At 46.9% G+C, this 19,546-nt stretch overlaps 1 protein-coding gene across 2 annotated transcripts in view; it reads left to right on the top strand.

Annotated features, from left to right (window-relative positions):
• The window catches only part of GRID1 (glutamate ionotropic receptor delta type subunit 1), a 760,175-nt gene that overhangs the window by 478,365 nt on the left and 262,264 nt on the right, over positions 1 to 19,546 (top strand). For both annotated transcript variants that reach the window (XM_070057983.2, XM_070057984.2), the window contains exons 7-8: positions 3,629 to 3,790; positions 5,193 to 5,312. In XM_070057983.2, coding sequence (XP_069914084.1) covers positions 3,629 to 3,790; positions 5,193 to 5,312 — 282 coding nt within the window. The remainder of the gene's footprint in view (positions 1 to 3,628; positions 3,791 to 5,192; positions 5,313 to 19,546) is intronic.

Raw genomic sequence — 19,546 nt, 5'->3', positions numbered from 1 at the left:
CTAGAGAGCCATTCTCCCATCTTCTCTTGATCTCATCCCCACAGCAGCTTTTCCCCAGACAACCGGATTGTGAAGGCAATGCCGTCCCCACCTGCTGCATCTCCACCAGTGAACCATAAGCCAAAGTCAGAATGCACAAAGTAGGTTACCTAAGTGATGATGCTGAGGTTGGGGGCCAAAGGCAGATCCACAGATCAACACTGACTCTTAGCTTCTGCCCAAGGCAGGGACAAATATGGAGACAGTGTATTACCAGGAGAAGGAGAAGGAGAAGGAGAAGGAGAAGGAGAAGGGGTGAGTAGAGTAGATAGAAAAAGTTCCAATGAGGAGCTAGAAGGCTTTTCAAGTAGGCTCTGATGAGAAGCTAATTGCTGTTTCGGAAAAGGAGTCTTCCACCCAAGTCAAAGTTTGAGGCAGTCAATCTTTTCTTCTTCCTGTCTGTTTTGTATATTTTTGTTGTTGTGAAATACAGTTAGTGTGTGTCTTCTAAGCAGGAGGTCAGACCATCCATCTGTCTGTCCATCCATCCATCCACCCACCTACTCACATATCTATATATCTACCTATATCTATCTATTCATCCATCCCTCTATCATTCTCTCATCTATTTACCTACCTATCTGGTTATTCATCCATCCACTCACCCACCCATCCACTCACATTTTTGTCCTTCCATCCATCCATCCATCCATCCATCCATCCAGTTATCCATGTATCTGTCTATTTGTCTATATCTAGTTAGCTATCCATTTATTCATCCATCCACTCACCCAGCTGTCCACCCACACACCCATCCATCCACTGTTCCTGCATTATGTGTATCTTCCATGAATTCATTCGTCAAATGCATGTTAAGCACTCGCCATGTTCCTTGGTTGGTGCTGGATTCTAGAGACAGCCCTTAGGGAACTCAACAATTGATGAGGTAAGCACATTCATGAACTGACAGTGCAGAATGCATGCGCAGAAGAGGGTGTGCTCAGGGAGATCTGGGGGTGGTGGTGAGCAGGGTCTATCTGTGCTTGGAAAAGAGCATTGCTCCAGCCTGCTCCTCTGAGCTGGAATGCATTCATTCTTTACAGCAGACACACTTGTGGGAGGACTGAGGGCTTCCTCTGGCCTTTCTTAGTCATATTCTGCATTCATACATTTGCTGAGTACCTTAATTCACTGTGGCTAGAAGTGCTGGAGGGGAAAAGGTACCTTATGTTGGGTGTTTGTCTGGGCCACAGCAGAGGTGCTATGAGTCCTGCCCTCAGTGCGTGAATGGGGGTGTGAGTGGGTCGAAAGGTCTGGGCTGGATAAATAGTCCTCGCAGTGAGTGGGTGCCTGCGAGATCCGCGTATATCTTGAGAACAGACATCTTCACTTTGTCAAGGACTCTCAGCATTGAGTTATTCTTTGGGAGAAAAGAAAACCAAAGCTACCTCTTAGTGGTTCGTATTCCCTTCTACTGAAAGCTCCATTCTGCTTGTGTTCCAGAGAGGGAAGGCAGCTGTGCATCAGTGGGGGCTCCCAAGCACTGGGGGGGGGGGGGCAGGGCACGGGCCATCCCTGCTCCCTGAGGCGAATGAGTCTCCCACCCTAAGGAGGCCAGGATATGATTCTGTCATGATGCAGACAGGGAGTGGGTGCCTGTTGGTGGGAACACTTCCTCTCTGTTGTTAGTTGACACCTGACAAGGATGAGCCCAGTCACTGCTTTTGCTGCTTCCCATGTTTCGGTGAGCTGTGGTCAGTCACCCAGGCAAGATCTGGCCACCTCCTGAGCATCGACCCACCCTCCACCCACTTCTCACACTTGCAGCAGGCACAGCAAGAGCACAGGACAGTGACAGATGGGACACAGCTCTTTAGCCATGTCCTGCCCATGAGGAGACTTCCAGGGAAAGCGGTCGGCTCTGCTTGGATGTGCCCCTGTGGAAATGGCTCTGGAGGGCTAGCATGAGCGACTGGATGGACAGGGCAGAGCCCATGTGTCTGATGTCCTGTGCCCCGTCCTGTGCTCCCCCTCCCACCCTGACTGCAGCTTCAGTTGTGGGGGATGAGTTCCACCACCACGTTCTTGCCTGCAGCATCCAGAGTAAGACGCGTGGGGATGGAAGTGCAGGCAGAGACGGAGGCATGGAGGTGTAGGGGGCAAGGGAACACATTGAGGAAGGAGAGGTGGGAGCAGAAGGGGAGACTTCTTGTATTCCAAGGAGCGTATTTGATCTTCCCAGACCTCCTGTGAGGCTGACATAGTCTCCTGTTTCTATCCGGTGGGTTTTGTTTTCCTGAAATATTTTTAGCAGGCTCCTTGCTGCTCAGGTGTTCAGATACTGGTCCCTGTGACCCACTTTGCTGGCCATTGTCTATGCAACAGTTAGAAACAAGGGGCCCTAACCTGACCGTGGGTGGACGTTAACTCTCCCAGGCCACTCCCTCCTCCTCCGATGCCTCCTTGAGGGCTGAGATGGCGTGAAGGTGACATCTGGGAACAAGTGCGCCCTCCTCCTTGCTAGGCTCTTGCTGAGCCATGAGCAGGCAGGTGTAGGCCTTCCTACCCCTCCAGACAGGAGTCTTCCATCGCAGTCACCCCCGGATGCACAGGAGGGTTGCTCTGCAAGCATTCTTCCAGCTTCTCCTCCTCGGCCCATCCTGAGACCAGAGTGGTCTTTTATTTAAGATTTATTTATTTATTTGAAAAGCAGAGTTACACAGAGGGAAGGAGAGACAGAAAAAGAGAGAGAGAGAGATTGTCCATCCACTGGCTCACTCCCCAAATGGCTGCAATGGCCAGGGTTGGGCCCAGCCAAAGCCAGGAGCCCAGAGCTGCTTCTGGGGTTCCAGAATGGTCTTTTCTGAGGCCAGGTTGATCAGCAGCTGTTTGGGCACAGACCCACCAGTGGCGACCTTCTTCCTGAAGTCACCTTATTAGTCCTCAGCACACAGCCCCCACCCCCATGGCTCTGCCTGGCCCTGGCCCTGCCTGCCTGTGGATCCTGCCCATCCCTTCTGCTCTACCTGTTGACAGTCTTGATCTTGAACTGCCTTCAGTTCCTCTGACCCAGAGTTTGGCCAACTGAGGCCATGGGGGTGTACCCAGCACACAGGCCATTTTGATAAATAGCATCTTATTACCCATGGCTGTGCTTACCCCTTCATGTCTTATCCAGGATGCTGTCAGGTTACTAACAATAGAGTTGAGTGATTACAACAGAGACAGCAGCACCCAAGTCTTTACTACCTGGTTCTTTGATAGAAATTTTGGTAGGTGCTGCCCTAAGTGGCCCTGCCCCTTTGCACCTTGATGCAAATGCTGGGCCCTCTTTATACTGCTCATCCCTCATCACCTGAGCAGGTCATTTGCCCAGGTGCATGTCTCAGTCATGGTGCTTATCTTGCTGGTCTTCCTCAGGTTGTACAAATCCACCTCCCACTCTCATACCTGATGCAGGGATAAGCCTTATCCTACTCAGCATCTCAGCACCTGCCTGGGCTGTCGAATGAACACCTGGAAGCCACACCTCAGTGCTGGGGACCGTATCTTAGGGTCGGTGTCCTGCACCACCCCAGCTTTCTGCTGGTTTCTCCCCATCTCTGGGAACGCATGAGCCAAAGGCATTTCATTTCCTCTGTCTTTGCAGATCTCCAACCTCTACCTGTATGACAGTGTTCTGATGCTGGCCAACGCCTTTCACAGGAAGTTGGAGGACCGGAAGTGGCACAGCATGGCGAGTCTCAACTGCATACGGAAGTCCACCAAGCCGTGGAACGGAGGGAGGTCCATGCTGGACACCATCAAAAAGGTGTGTGCATGGGGACACCTTTCCAGACCAAGGTGGGAGCCAGGGCCACTCCTCACACCCCAAGTCTTTGCCCATCCTGCAGCCAGCCTGAAGCTGGGCCCTCTGGGTGGCTATCCCAGGAGGGGCCTTCCCAGGCCTCTCTTCTGATCAGTCCTCCTATTGTAACATTTGAAGGCTGGTTGACCTGGGGCCCATGGATAGTGTTGTTCTTATTATTATCTCCATGCTAACATGAGGAGCTTGGTCTTCAGGGAGATGCAGGAGCTTGCCAAGGTTATGGGTAAGCAGACTCTGAAGGCAGCTCTCTGTGCTGTGCCTGTCAGACACCCCTCCACACAGGCTGCCTCTCTGCATAGGAGAGGTAGTTTCACTGGGCCCTGCCATAGGTCCTTGGTGTATGTGCGTGTGTGTGTGTGTGTCCTCTACGCTAGTGAAATGCCCCATGTGCTGGAGCCTGGATATAAAGTGAACTCAGAAATCCATGCAAGACGTGTTTGAGTGAATTGGCTTTCCGAGGCTTCAGAGGAGCATTTAGGGAAATCCATAGTGTTTGGAGTTTTTGTTCACCATACACTGTGTGTGGTTTCAGTAGCAGAGAGCAGGTTCTGATGTTGGTTTGAATCTACTACAGCCCACAGCAGAGCCCAGGCCTCTTCCTGGGCCAGTGCAATCTCTGGAACTCTCCAGGCTCACAGAAGGGAGGCTGCTGAAGCCCCCTCCGCAGGCTTGAGGAGAGAAGAGGCCTGCCCCAGCTCACTAAATCACCACTGCCTGCTACCGCTTTGGGAGCAAAGGCAAGGGGGGCAGTTCATGACAGCCAGGCTGTGTCAGACACTGGGTTTTGGATGTCGTTTCTCCTTCAGTTCCCACAGGCTCTATCATGTGAGCCTGACTGACTTCAGCCTGGAGCGGGCAGATGGACAATGACTTGGCCAACGTGGCCCATGTGGCAATGCCTGGTGGACTAGAGCTGGGTTTTCCCTTCCCACACTCATGCTTCTGACCTGTGGGCTCTTGGTCCTCACCCCCAAGGTCCTGACCTGTGGGTTCTTGTTGCCCTGTGACTTCCTCTTGCAAAATGGAGTCCATGGATCAGGTTGCAAGAAAGCATTAACACTCAGGAAAGTCGGGACTCAAGCTGTCAGTCCTGCACAGTGCTTGGCTCATAGCCGGGTCTTCTCACATATGACAACGTGAACAACATGAAGACAAGTCTTTGGGGATGTCCCCTGCAAGCAGGTGGCCTGGGAAGTACTGATTTTGTTCCATGGCCCAGGTCTGCAAAAGACTGTTCTTGTTACAGGCTGCCCTCCTCCAGGCCCTGTCTTGGTGGCTGCATTCTTTGTGCTTCCTAACCTTTGAGACTGCCCACCCTTCAGTGATCTGTCCTTGTCTCCTGCAGGGCCACATCACTGGACTCACAGGGGTGATGGAGTTTCGCGAGGACAGCTCGAATCCCTATGTCCAGTTTGAAATCCTGGGCACGACCTATAGCGAGACATTTGGCAAAGACATGCGCAAGGTAAGCTAGAGGCTCCCTGCCTCCCAATCTTCCTACTGCAGTACCATCGAAGACAGTGAAAGCTGTGTGGGCCCTGCGTCCCCAGCAAGTGGGAGCTGGAACAGAAATCCCCTCTGCCACTCATGGTGTTGAGGCTAGCGTTATGGGGCATCCTGGAGAGAAAGCAGAGATGTTTCTAAATAAACAGCATTGCTTGTGCACTCTCTGAGTACAGCAAGGGCCCCTGGTAGCAACTAGGCCCTGCTCCCTGAACCAGTAGGGCCACCTGGAAGCTGGAAGGGGCAGTGTGATTCCCCAGTGTGGTGGAATCAGCAGAGTGGATAGCGAGTATGAATCATGGCTGAAGCAGGAGATATAGGTTACAGTCAGAGCTTCCTCCAGATCCAAGGATGAGACAGGGCCACAGATGGAACACTGGTCAGCAAGGAGGGTGGGAGGTGGGAGTGCTGGAGCCATGAGGAAGTGAGGAATGGGCTCGCTGAGTAACTCAGGTGAGGCCCGGCTCTAACTGGATGCTGATGCAGGTGGCAGACTGGGCAGTGTGAAATGTTGCCTCTTGTTTTTCCTCTTGGAGCTGCAGGACAGTTTGTTCAGGATCAACAGTATCATTAAGTGGCCTTTTAACTCAGAGTGGGGACCCTTCCCAACACCCCAGAGGGGAGGACTGTGATGCCAAAGTCAGTAAGATCGGGGACCAGCAGGTCCACATGGCAAGGGGCTGGGATAATCATCCAAACATTGACATCAGATGGGCTGGTCACTCTCACAGCAAGCCATTGTGGACCCATAGTTCTGTACAGGTGGGAGCTGTGGCTGCCACCCCAGGGCCTGGCCAACGCAGCTGGCTTGGATGCAGGAGGACCATATGTGTGTCAGGGCTAGAGACAGAGTGTTCATGATCTAAATGGCCCACAGGGATTCTAGCTTCTCAGGAAAGAATGAAAACATTCACTGGTTGACACACGTGCAGGCACAGGGTTACGTAGTCCCACACTCATTCTCTCTTTGTCTCTCTGTCTCTCTCTCTCTCACACACACATACACACACACACATTTCTACACCCTTGGGAGGATGATGTCTTCACTAATGGCAATACCTGGGAGATGCTCATCAAGAGCCCCATAGCCTGGCCTCCTGGCTTGGCCAGGGGCAGTGGAGGAGCAGGTAAGGGTTAAGTGACATTGGGTATTGAGAGTCCAGTTGGGAGACTTCCTTGGTTTGCTCCTGGAGGACCAGGGCCAAAGGAGGTGTGTATGGAGCTGGTGAGAGCTGTAGAGCAAAAAGAGTGTGCAAGGCTCATCGGTGATGTCAGAGGCAGGGGACTGGCTCCCAAGGGAGGGGCTGGAATCACCAGGCCCCTGTGTGATGGGGCAGGTGGGGAACACCCAGCTCATCATGTACTGGAAGACAGAGTTGTAGGTTGATCGTGTAAGTGCTAGGAGGTTCAGTAATTGGCTGTGGTACAAATGCTGACACACAAGGGTCAATGACATTTCAGAACTCAGCACTGCACGGGTGGCATCATCGTGGGGGTTGATGACTACCCAGTAACATCCTGGAGGGCCAGGGGTCCTACTCTGTCAGTGGAAGTCCGGGTTGGCCTGTGATGCCTTCTAGGGATGCCCAAAGCTTGCAGCTCGGGCTGTGGGCTGCAGATGGGTGGCCAGCATTGGACAGAGTCATCTCTGCAAGAGAAATCAGCTTGCACTGGGACTCCCACCTGGTCAAGGGAAGCCAGTGCAGAGAGGAGTTCTGTCTACCACTGAGGAGAGTAAGGAGCTTGCAGAGTGCAGCACCCTGCTGAAGTGACCATTCCCATCTGCCACGGTACATGGGCACTGCCTGCATCCCTGAGTGTTCCTCCAGGGTTAGGGACAATCAGGCCTTGCCCACTGGCTCCTTCCCTGCTGCCCACCTGCTTCATGAAGCTCGGCTTTAACTGCAAGGTTCCCATGGATGTTGGCTGGGGTGGGGTGGGGTGGGGGAGTTTCCTTTGCCTCATTTCTGACACCCAAGCCCCTTGCCTGGCCCCAGACTGCCCACTCCAGGTGCCTGAGAAGGGCAGCTGCAGTGGCCTCCACTTCCTGTCTCAGGTGTCTGGGCCTTCCTTGTTACCAAGGCAACAGTCCTCAAAACCCCCGAAGCCAATAGGAGCCAGAATCTCCAGTTTGAGGAGCTTCTGAGCAGGAGGTCTGTGTGTGATTGAGTTGCAATGGAAGCTGATTTTCAAGAGGGTTTTATTTTAAACGTCTCCTTTTGTCATTTTAAAATCTTCCCTTAATAACTGCATATCCCGCTTGTTATCTGTGTGCCTGTCAGCTTATGGCTGTGAAGGAGAAGTTATCTGGGAAGCAGGGCATGGGATTTGCCATAGCCAATGTTTGTGATTCAGGCCCAGGGTGCATCGAGAACTGGGTAGGGGGTGTGGTTCAGGATCAAGCAAGGGAGGGGATTCGGATGGGGCTGGGGGAGCATCACAGGCATGGGACAGGCTTTCAAGGTGGGGCTGAGCTGGGGTTCCTGGTGGAGGATGCTGGGAAATTGGTGTGACTTAAAGGATGCTCCCGTAAGAGATAGCAGCTGAGGATGAGTGGCAGATCTGGGGGTAGGGTTAGAGTGCTGAGTACAAAAAGGCAGTGCCGAGATCAGCTATGGAGGAGCCCCCCGTGAAGTGGCCCCTGATGCAGAGCTACTCGAAGGCCCCATGTTCCGACTGCTGAGTGCTGCCCTGCGGGCCAGGGTCAAGAGTGCTGCACAGAGATGATGCAGATCCCGTGCAGAAACTGAACAAGAACCATGGGAAACACAACCAAATGAACACCAAGGAGTTTCTTTAAAATTCATGTAAAGAGGAATCATCTCGCTTGGGGAACAAATGGATATTTTCTCAAAGTAAGTGCCCTGGAGGGGCCCTCGGGGAGGGTGAGTCACCCAGACATTTTAGATGAAGTGGCACCGGGAAGTTGTGGGTTACTCAGCCCTCTCATGGGCGGGAAGGCGTGTGTGATCGTCTTTCGATGCAGGGCGCTGGGCAAATGCTAATTAAATGATTGCATCCAGGAAATGCGTTCTTGTGGAGGGAGTGCCAGATGGCAAAACCAAAGGTCAGTGTCGCCGGCTTGCTGGGGAGCTCCAGGAACAGTGGTAGTGGTCTCAGGGTTGTACTTGGAGCTGCCCGGCACAAGCCTGCCACCAGGGCAGGATTTGCAGCAGAGTCACTTCTGGCTCTCGAAGGCGTTCTCCGGCATCCATCCTGCCAAGGGTGTGCGCCTTCCTCTGGGACACTCATGTTCTCAGAAGTGTGATGAGCGCTCCAGGACTTTCCACTCCCTTTGAGCAGACAGCAATCCCCAGAGGAGGGTCCTGTGAGGTTGCCCATGCAAATGTCCTTCACACGGGACATGAGCTGGGACAGATCTGTGGTAGTGGAGTCCTCAAAGAGGGAGGAGTCTCAGCAGCTGTTTGGTGCGGGACAGGAGAGTGGAGCAGGAGCTACTGTGCGCCCACTGTGTATAAAAGTCCGTTAGATGTGTGCTGTCTCATTGGCTCAGGGGCCTTTGTGTCGCTGCTGGGCCTGCCTCTCCTGAGATTCTGCAGCCACACCTCCTCTCTGAACCTTCCTCAGATGGAAGATGCAGGTGCCGTGAGCTGCTTGTGGAATGGAGGGGTCTGTGAGTCAGCGTGATGACCCTGGGCAGCACTTGGAACCCACAGGGCCCTCACTAAACCTCTCAACCCCAGACTGCCAGAGCAGAGACACTCAGGTAGGCCCTAGAACCAAGCCTTCTGCTTTACAGGGCCTTGGGCTTGAACTTCTCCCCACACCAAGTGCAAAAGCCCACTTCATGCAGCCCTGACAGGCACAGCTGGGATCACCAAGCCCTGTGCTGGGCCAGAGCCCCCAGGCCTTCCACACCTGGAAACAGGTGCCTACGGCTCAGGCTCATGAAAACTGAGGGCTGAGGGATCCGGGGAGCCTCAGCCTGGTGGGATTTTATTTTCACGACTGTTTTGCTATTGGGATGATCCGCAGAAGAAGAACAGTTGTCCTTTAATGTCCAAGCAGACTTGCCTGGATTGAGACTCCATTAACAGTCCTGAGGAAACACGTTTGTATGACCCTTTTCTGCCCTAATGACACCAGCTTGGGAGACCCATTCCATTCCCCAAACACAAGGTCCCCGGTTCAGTAAAACCCTGGGAAAATTGCCAGCTGCCTTCAGGCCTCTTGAGTTTGATTTCCCACAAGGCAGCCACCTGACTGTGGGCGCAGCAGAAGACAGTGGGTCTCCTGGGGCCAGAGAGGGGGAAACAGGCAGCAGGAGTACCCAGATCACCTGTGCATTTGCTTTCTGTCTCGTGTCCAGAATGAATGCCAGCCTGGTGTGGCAGGAGAGACCACGGCTGCTTTTTGCTCCTTTTTATGGAGGATCGAGATGGTACCAAGAGAGGCCGAGGAAGTATTTAGTCCGGGACGTGCCTGCTTTTCTCCAGCTCTACAAAATTTGGCCAAGCAGGGACTCACGAGAACCTGCATATACTAACAGTCCTGGAAGCACATGTGTAGTGGTTGCAGGGAACCCCGAGGCTCCTGCCACAGTTGTCTCCGTCCCCAGCATCTCCATGGTTTTCTGCACAACTCCCTTTGGGAACCTGAGGCACAGAGACTGAAAAGACCCAATTATGCAATTATGCAGTGCTAGGAGCATGTGGCCATGCTGGGGCTGGAAGGCAGACTTCCTGTGAGTGTGTGTGTATGTGTGTGTGTAGCACAGCAGCCCAAGCATCCTTTCTGAATTCGAGATGGTGTCTCACTCCCCTAGCCCACTTTCCACAGTCTCTTCCACTTTCCTGGCAGCCAGCCAGCCTTGGGGCACCATGCACGGTCCCCACCCATTGGCCCCACAGCCTGCTGAATTCTTGAATTTTATTGCTGCCCTTGGCTCAGCCTCTCCATTCCAGCAAATTACCTAGGGCAACGAGAAAGCTGCATTCTCCTTTGCTAGTTGAAGATGCCTCTCCGGTCTTCTCTGTCGCTTTTGATTCTTCATGAAAGTTGGTTTTGGACAGGAATCAAATGCCCGACTTGATGTCATGTCCCCGGGTGGGCCTTGTGGCTGCGGATCATTCTCCAAGTCCTAATTGCTTATCATGCGGTGATTGCCACGCCATAGGACCCCGGTCCTCCCTGGCCTTTGGAAGTGCGTCATTAACATACTCTCCCAGACCTGCCACTGTGCGTTACAAATCATCCCCACCCTGGCGGGTGCAGAAGTTCCACGCCATGAGGCCAGGTTGCCCTGCACAGGGCAGGCTGTCTTTGGTAGTGACGCTTCGCCTTGTGGCTGCAGGCGACCGGCAGTGCCTGAGGGGTGCCGTGTCTCTATTAAGCTGCTCCCAGAGAGACCCCTGGCTGTGCACAGTGAGTTGCACAGGACTCATAAACTTCAGTCTCCTCATGGATTAACATTCTCGCAGCGTATTCCCCGAGTAAAATGTCAACCATTTGGAACCCTTGCGCAAGAACTGCTTTTGACAGAGCTGAGCAGCAAAACAAACAGGGCTACATCTTCAGAGGAAGGGCAGGAAGCAAAGATGCAATGGAGTATTTCATTCTGAGGATCATTTCATCCGGGCATTCTCATTTCCAGTCGAATGTTTGGAAAATACAGATAAATGAAAAGAAGAATATAAACGTCAGTTCTAATCTCTCAACCAAGAAATAAATTCTGCATGCATTCCTGGTGCATTTTATGTCTTCTCCCCACCGTACCTGCAGAGAGATCTGTATATTTATCCAGTTGCTATTTATCGAACACACATTTTGTATGCAGACTTTCCCACTTAAGGCTATATTGGGAGTATTTCCTCATTTCTTTAACTATTCTCTACAGCGATGAGTTTTTAGTGGAAGTGCATATCTCAACTTACAGGGAAACGTCCTTTATTTTAGCTTCCTATGTGATGAATATCTTGGCATATCACTCCAGAATGGTGCCATAATGGAATCCCAAATATATAAAATCTTAATTATATCTATATTTATTTTATTTTATAAGAAGTAGAATTGCCAAACCAAGGATAATAATTCTGTTGATGCACTTGGTACATATTTTCAAACTGATTATAGAAAAGCTCTATAATTTTTTAAACATTTATTTATTTGAAAGGCAGAGCAACAGAGAGAGAGAGAGGGAAAGGGAGAGACATTTTCCATCCACTGGTTCACTCCTCAAATGGCCACAATAGCCAGGCTGAAGCCAGGGGCCTGGAAATCCATCTGGGTTTCTCATGTGAGTGGCAGGGAACCCCATACTTGGACTGTACTCTGCTGTTTTCCCAGGTGCATTAGCAAGTAGTGAGATCAGAAGTGGACATGTGAGTGGCAGGGAACCCCATACTTGGACTGTACTCTGCTGTTTTCCCAGGTGCATTAGCAAGTAGTGAGATCAGAAGTGGAGCAGCTGGGACTAGAACCAGCACTTGGATATGGGATGCAGGTGTTGTAAGCAGCACCTTAACCCTCTGAGCCACAATGTACCAGGCTCATTAATTTTCATATCCACTAATAGTATACAGAGATAATTATTACGGTTGGTGCTCAGAAAACTGATTGACAGATTAAAAATGTTTGCTAATTTGTAGCAGTATGTAGAAAAAGCTAATGAAGTTGCATTGCTTGTGACATTGTACCTAAAAATACAGTCATTGGCCATTTGTGAATTATAGTGTAATCTACATCCTTTGCATGTTGATATTGGGGATGAAATTTTTCTTGTCAGTGCATATAGCTTTCATTTCAGAATAGAATTGATAGTTGTGTCAAATAGTCTGTTGTTGTACATTATTTGCCCTTGAATTAGGAACAGTATTTTCTCATAAAGGCGTTTAAATTTTGATAGGGTCCAGTACTTAGTTGAAGTATTTGTAATGTTTTTCCACGTTTGCATTTTTAGGACATCTTTTTTATAATTTCTGCTTTACTTTGTTTTTTTAAAGATGTTTTTATTAATGACATCTAATATTTTTAAGTGATAAAGATTTAATAACCATGTAACTTGAGAATTAAAATCATATAAGACACATCAACAGCTGAAAATGAATAACAAAAACAGAGTGTATACTAAAAATGAAAAATTTTTCTAAACACCATGGTAGGTCATGCCTCTATTTTGTTATTCTTCTCATCTGGAAACAAAATAACAATCCTACTTTTCTTAATTCTTCTTGTGCAAGTATTTGGCATAGCTGGTCATAACTTGATTGTGTGATTGTTTCTCATCCCTTTAGTTTTTTTTTTTTGCATGTTTATATATATATATATATATATATATATATACACACATCTAAGAGTATTTACCCATGCTTTCTTCCAGTTATTCCTATGGTTTTATCTTTTAGTGAAATCTTCCATCGACCTATAATTGTGACACAATGACTTAGACTTAGCTTGGATGTTGTGTACCAGACAGTTGCTACCCTGATTATTTACACAGTACATCCTCTTTGCCCCACTGGCTTGAACATCACATTTTGTCCCATGGTGACTAATTTTTGCATAATCTTAGTCTTGGTGCTTTACACTCTTATTTATTTTTCTCCCAGCGTAAATTTGCTTCATTCTTGCCTATCTTTAGAATGTGTCTGTCTGCAGCAATGTCCTGACCTCCCTCAGGTGGCTGAAACACTAAGGCTTGGATCTTGGGTAGCTTCAGGGACAGCCAGTAAAGATGCTCATCTACCAGCTCAAGGGCCCAGGGCATTTTGTAACCTCCCAATTTCAGGAGAGCTGTGGCAGGTGTAACGGCCATACCCAGGAAGACAGTAGCAAGTGGCAGGAGTGAGGTGGCTGTTTTCTGTGTGTCTGTTTTATCAACGAAGGGTATGTCCCAGGGAGTTGGCTGTGGCTTAGCCTTTCTGTGTCATGGGCCTCTTGTGATTGAAGTTTCAGACTCAGATGAACACATAGCAATGGCAAAACTCCTCTCTCAGCTCATGTGACGCATGTGCCCCATTTAGGACATGGATAAGGGATCATTTTGTACTTAAAAGGGTATTTCAAAGTTTGCAGAAAATAGGATTAAAAGATAAGTTGTTGGGAAAACTTTTAAAATCTGTGCATACAAGGGTCTTTCAGAAGTGGAAATGTGTATTATGGAAACTTATGCACAAATCTCAAAACTTTTGTGCCCAAACTTATTCTTTTTTAAGATTAAGAAAATTTGGGGCCAGTGTTGTGGCACAATGGGTTAAGCCACTGCCTGTGATGCCAGCATCCCATATAAACCATGTTCCAGTCTAAGATGCTCTGTTTCAATCAGCTCCCTACTAATGCATCTGGTAGCCAGTGGAAGATGGCCCAAGTGGATGGGTCCCTGCCACCATCATAGGAGATCCAGATAGAGTTTCAGGCTCCTGGCTTCAGCTTGGCCCAACCAAGCCAGTTGCAGCCATTTGGGGAGTGAACCAGTGGATGGAATCTCTGTCTCTCTCTCCTGTCTTTGTAACTCTGCCTTTGAAACAAACAAAATAAATATTTTAAAAAAGAAACATATTCTCTTGGGCCTGTGGTGCAGTGAGCTAAGCCTCCGCCTGTAGCACTAGCATCCCGTATGAGTGCTGGTTTGTGTCCCTGCTGCTCCTCTTCTGATCCAGCTCTCTTCCGTGGCCTGAGAAAAGCAGTGAAAAATGGTCCAAATTCTTGGGTCCCTGTGCCTGTGTGGGAGATCCAGAAGAAGCTCCTGGCTCCTGGCTTCGGATCAGCCCAGCTCCCACTGTTGTGGGCATTTGGGGAGTGAACCAACAAATGGAAGACCTTTCTCTTTTTCTTTCCCTAAATCTTAAGAGAGAGAGAGAGAGAGAGAGAGAGAGAGAGAGAGAGAAGAAAATTGTCTTGAATTCCTGCTTTGCTAAATTTGTAAGAATGGGTATTATATTTAGTCAAAGGCTATTTTGTATCGATCAAGATACTGTTATTTATATTTTTATTCCCCTTAGTGTGATAAATAATGTTGATCAAGATTGATTTTTCCTTTTTGATTCTGCTCATTTCTATTTTTTGTATAAATTCCACACCATAGTCTTTTGATTAATATCCTATAATAAGTTCTAATATTTGCTAAGGTTGAGACCTTCTAATTTTTCTTCCTTTTTAGAATACTATTTTTTAAATTTAACTTCTATTTTGAGATTAACACAGTTCATATGTATTTGTAATAAATAATGCAGAGGGATATAGTATATCTTCTACTCAGTCTCCCCCTCTGACAACATCTTATGGTACTATTGAACAATAACACAACAGGGATACTGACATTAATAACAGTGCAGGAATCTGTGACAGAGCCACATTTCCCCAGTGTTATTCATGTGTGTCACTGTGTGTGCATTTCGTTCCACTCATCATGTGTAAGTGGAGGTAGCCACCAACACAATCAAGACACAAAGTAGTTATTGAAAAGGTCCTCAAATTGCTCTCACTTAAAAAAATAGTTGAAAGGCAGATTTATACAGAGAGAAAAAGAGAAAGAGTTAGAGAAGGAGAGAGGGAGAGAGAGAGAGAGCACTTCTATCTACTAGTTCACTTCCTAAATGGCTGAAATGGCCATGGCTGGACCAGGCAGAAGCCACACACCAGGAGCTTTATCTGGGTCTCTCACATGGGTGCAGGGCCCCAAGCACTTGGACCACCTTCTACTGCTTTCCTAGGTGCATTTGCAGGGAGCTGAGTCAAAGGTGGGGCAGCCAGTACTAGAACAGGTAGCCATAGGGATCTTGGCATTACAGGCAGCGGTTTAACCCTCTACACCACAATGCCTGGCCCTCATACTGCTCTCTTATACCCACACCTACTTCTTTCATGTCTCCCTGCCCTGCTGAGACAGTGGTCTGTTTTATTCTCCACATCTATAATTTTGTCATTTAAGAAAAGTTACATAAATTGAATCATATAGTAGTGTACTTCTGTGACTTTTTTCTACTCTGCATAATTTCCTAGAGATGAATTGAAATTGTTGCATGCATCAATAGTTTCTCCCATTTATTGATGAGTAGTGTTTTATACAATGGATGTTTTACTGTTTCCTCAACCATTCACCCACTGAAGGATACCAGGATGCTTTGAAGTTTCAGACTATTATAAATAAAATTTCCTAGAATATTTGTGTACAAGGTTTCTGGGAAAAATGCCCAAGAGTGAAATTGCTGAGTCATATGCATATTTAGTTTAAAAAAAAACACAAATATTGGACTGGAATTGTGGTATAGCCTGTTAAGCCCTTGCTTGCAGCACTGGCATCCCATGTGGGTGCCAGTTCCTGTCCCAGCTGCTCCACTTCCTACCCATCTCCATGCTAATGGGCCTGGGAGGGCAGTGAAAGATGGCCCAAGTATTTGTACCCCTGCACCCATGTGGGCAATCTGAATGAAGCTCCTGATTCCTGGTGTTGGCCTGGCCCAACCCTGGTTTTTGCAGCCATTTGGGGAGTGAATCAGCAGATGAGACATCTCTCTCTCTGTCTCTGTCTCCCTCTCTCCCTTTCTCTCTCTCTCTCTGTGTGTGTGTGTGTGTGTGTCCCTCTGTCTCTGTAACTCTGCCTTTCAAATAAATAGGTAAATCTTTAAAAAAAAAAAAAAAACAACCTGACAGTTTCCCAGAATAGCTGCATCATCTTATACTCCAGTTTCATAAGAGATCATTTCTTCACATCCTCAACAGCATATGGTGTTAGCACTATTTTTATTTTAATTATTATGCATGGATATCCTATAATGGTTTTAATTTGAACTTCCCTAATGACCAATAATGTTCAGCATTTTTCATGTGCTTATTTGCCATCTGGATTTCTTCTTCAGGGAAATTTCTGTCAAATTTTTTTTGCCTATATTTCTAATTGGATTGCTTACATTTTACAGATGAGTTTTGAAAGTTCTTATTCTTGATAGCAGTCTTTCATTGGATCTGTGGTTTGCAAATATTCCATTGCATGCTATCGTTGTCTTCACTCTCCGTTAAGGATTCTTGAGAAGGTCAGGTTTTAAATTTTGGTGAAGTTCAGCTTCTCAGTTCTTCCTTTTATAGATTCTGCTTTTTGTATAAAGTCTCAGAATTCTGCCTATTCACACATCCCAAATATTTTGCCTTGTCTTTTTCTGAAAGTTTTATGTATTTACATTTTACATTTAAATCTACAATGCATTTTGAATTAATTAGCTCATAAACTATAAAGTTTGAATTTTTTTTGCCTGTGGATATATAATTGCTTCATGGTTATTTATTTGAAAAATACTCATAAGGGCCAGTGCTGTGGCACAGAAGGTTAGTGCCCTGGCCTGAAGTGCCAGCATCCCATATGGGCACTGGTTTGAGTCTCGGCTGCTCTGCTTCCTGTCCAGCTCTCTGCTATGGCCTGGGATAGCAGTAGAAGATGGCCAAAGTCCTTGGGCCCCTGAACCCACATGGGAGACTCATAAGAAGCTCCTGGCTCCTGGCTTCAGATCAGCACAGCTCTGGCCATTGCGTCCATCTGAGGAGTGAACCAACTGATGGGAAACCTCTCTCTCTCTCTGCCTCTCCTCTCTCTCTGTAACTTTGGACCTTCATCATCCATCATTTGGATGTATTTGTGACTATTTATTTCTAGGTTCCCTAGTCTGCCCATTAATCAGTGTGCCTGTCCTCAGTCAGTACCACACCATCTTCAACACCTTTTAATGCATTGTTGTATTGTATTTGCCGGTACATGATTCCAGAAGTTTCCCTTGTAAGTTCAGAGGAGTACAGGAATGTAGTATTACTTTACTGTATATATTTCTCTGGTTTTGGCATTAGGGCAGTGCTGGCCTCATAAAATATATTAAATTTTCCTTTGTCTTCCATCTTTGGAAGAGATTGTGTAAATTGGTTTTACTTCCTTAAATGTTTGATAGAATTTTCCAGTGAAATCAATAAGGCTTGGAGATTTTTTTTTCCCCTGGGGCTTCTAAATTACAGATCCACTTCTTTCATGGTTAATGGTCTATTCAGATTATCCATTTGGTCATGGTTGACTTTTTGTTGTTTGTGAGTCTTAAGGAATTAATCCATTTTTTTCAACTTGTCACATTTATGAGCATGAAGTTGTTTGTATTATTCTCTTTTATTTTTTCAGTAGTTACATTATCATAATAATTTCTTCTGTGTCATTTCTGACATTGGCACTTTGCCTCTTCTTTATTATTGATTTAGTTATTTATGCCTAGGGTTTACCAATTTTATTAAATATGTTGATAAACCAGCCTTGTGTTTTACTCTTTCCATGTGAGCTTTTACTGCTCTAAAGTTTCTTATCAGAACTGTTTTAACTGCATTGCATATACTTTGATAGGTTACAGATCATTTTTATTCAGTTCTGTGTATTTTCTAAAGCTTTTCCTTTGAGACTTCCTGCTTTATTCATGGACTATTTAAAGGGAGAGAATGATCCAACATGGAAATTGGGATACACAGCAGACTCATAGAATGGTAGATGTCCTAAACAGCACTCTGGCCTCAGAATCAGCCCTTAAGTCATTCAGGTTTGGATTAAGAGCCCATGGGAGTATTTTAGGCATGGAAAGCCAAGACACTTTGGCAAAAAAAAAAATACCTAAATGAAAGATCTCTGCGAGTGAGATCCCAGTAGAAGTAACGGGCCATCACAGAAGGAGGTACCTTTCTCTGAAGGGAAGAGAGAACTTCCACTTTGACTATGACCTTGTCCAAATAAGATCAGAGTCCATGAACTCAAAAGGCTTCCATAGCCTTGTCAACTCATAACTAGAGCCTAGGGAGATTACTGACGCCATAAATATAAGTGTCAAATTGTTAAGTCAACAACAGGAGTCACTGTGCACTTACTCCTCATGTAGAATCTCTGTCCTTAATGTGTTGTCCAATGTGAATTAATGCTATAACTAGTACTGAAACAGTATTTTACACTTTATGTTCTGTGTGGGTGCAAACTGATTAAATCTTTACTGAATATATACTAAATTGATCTTCTGTATATAAAGATAGTTGAAAATGAATCTTGATGTGAATGGAATGGGAGAGGGAGCGGGAGAGGGGAGTGTTGTGATTGGGAGGGAAATTATGGGGGGGAAAAGCCATTGTAATCCATAAACTGTACTTTGAAAATTTATATTCATTAAATAAAAGTTAAAAAAATAAAGTGTGTTATTAATTTCCACTTTTTGAGATTTTCCTCTTGTCTCTCATTATTTACTTTTAGTCCAATTCCACTATGAGCAGAGACTATATGTATCCACTCCTTTAAATTTTTTGAGTTTTTTTTTGTGGTCTGGAACATGGCCTATCATGGTGACTATCCAGTGAACACTTTCTACTAATGTTGGGGGAGTGGTCAGTATTTGTCAATTAGGCATTCCTGTTTGAGTGTTTGCAGTATCCGTGTTGATCTTCTGTTAATTCTGTCAGATTACTTGGGGCTGTTCAAGCCGGACTGGAGTTGAAGCATTGTGTATTTCTCTTCTCATCTGTAGCTATTTTTGTTTCAGGTCTTTTGAGGATCTATTATTTGGTGCATTACATTACATTTCAAATCATTATGTCTTCCTGATTGGTTGTTCTTTTTATTTTTTATTTTGCTTTTTTTTTCTTTTTGACAGGCAGAGTCAGACAGTGAGAGAGAGAGAGACAGAGAGAGAGTTATAAACAGTGAGAGAGAGAGAGATAGAAAGGTCTTCCTTCCGTTTGTTCACTCCCCCAATGGCTGCCATGGCCGGCGCTGCACTGATCCGAAGCCAGGAGCCAGGTGCTTTCTTCCAGTCCCCCATGCAGATGCAGGGACCCAAGCACTTGGGCCATCCTTCCACTGCCCTCCTGGGCCACAGCAGAGAGCTGGACTGGAAGAGGAGCAACCGGGACTAGTACCCTGCGCCCCAACCAGGACTAGAACCCGGGGTGCTGGCGCTGCAGGCAGAAGATTAGCCAAGTGAGCCACTATGCTGGCCGGGTTATTCTTTTAACATTATGTAATGTCCCTCTATCTCTGGTAATTTTATTTATCTGATAACATATGGCCACTGGTAGTTTAAAAAAATAATGTTTATATGGTATATGTTTTCATTCTTTGACTTTAAACGGTCTATGAAGTGAGTTTCTTGCAAACAATATTTAGTTCTGTCTTTAAAATAACCCACCCTGCCAATCTCTGCATTTATTGGTTGTATTTGCATTATTAAAATGTAAGGC

The sequence above is a fragment of the Oryctolagus cuniculus genome, chromosome 15 (assembly GCF_051225735.1).
Source record: "Oryctolagus cuniculus isolate XC-2025 breed Fujian yellow rabbit chromosome 15, ASM5122573v1, whole genome shotgun sequence".
In the NCBI taxonomy this organism is placed as follows: domain Eukaryota; kingdom Metazoa; phylum Chordata; class Mammalia; order Lagomorpha; family Leporidae; genus Oryctolagus; species Oryctolagus cuniculus.
This window is presented reverse-complemented; position numbering and strand designations above follow the sequence as displayed.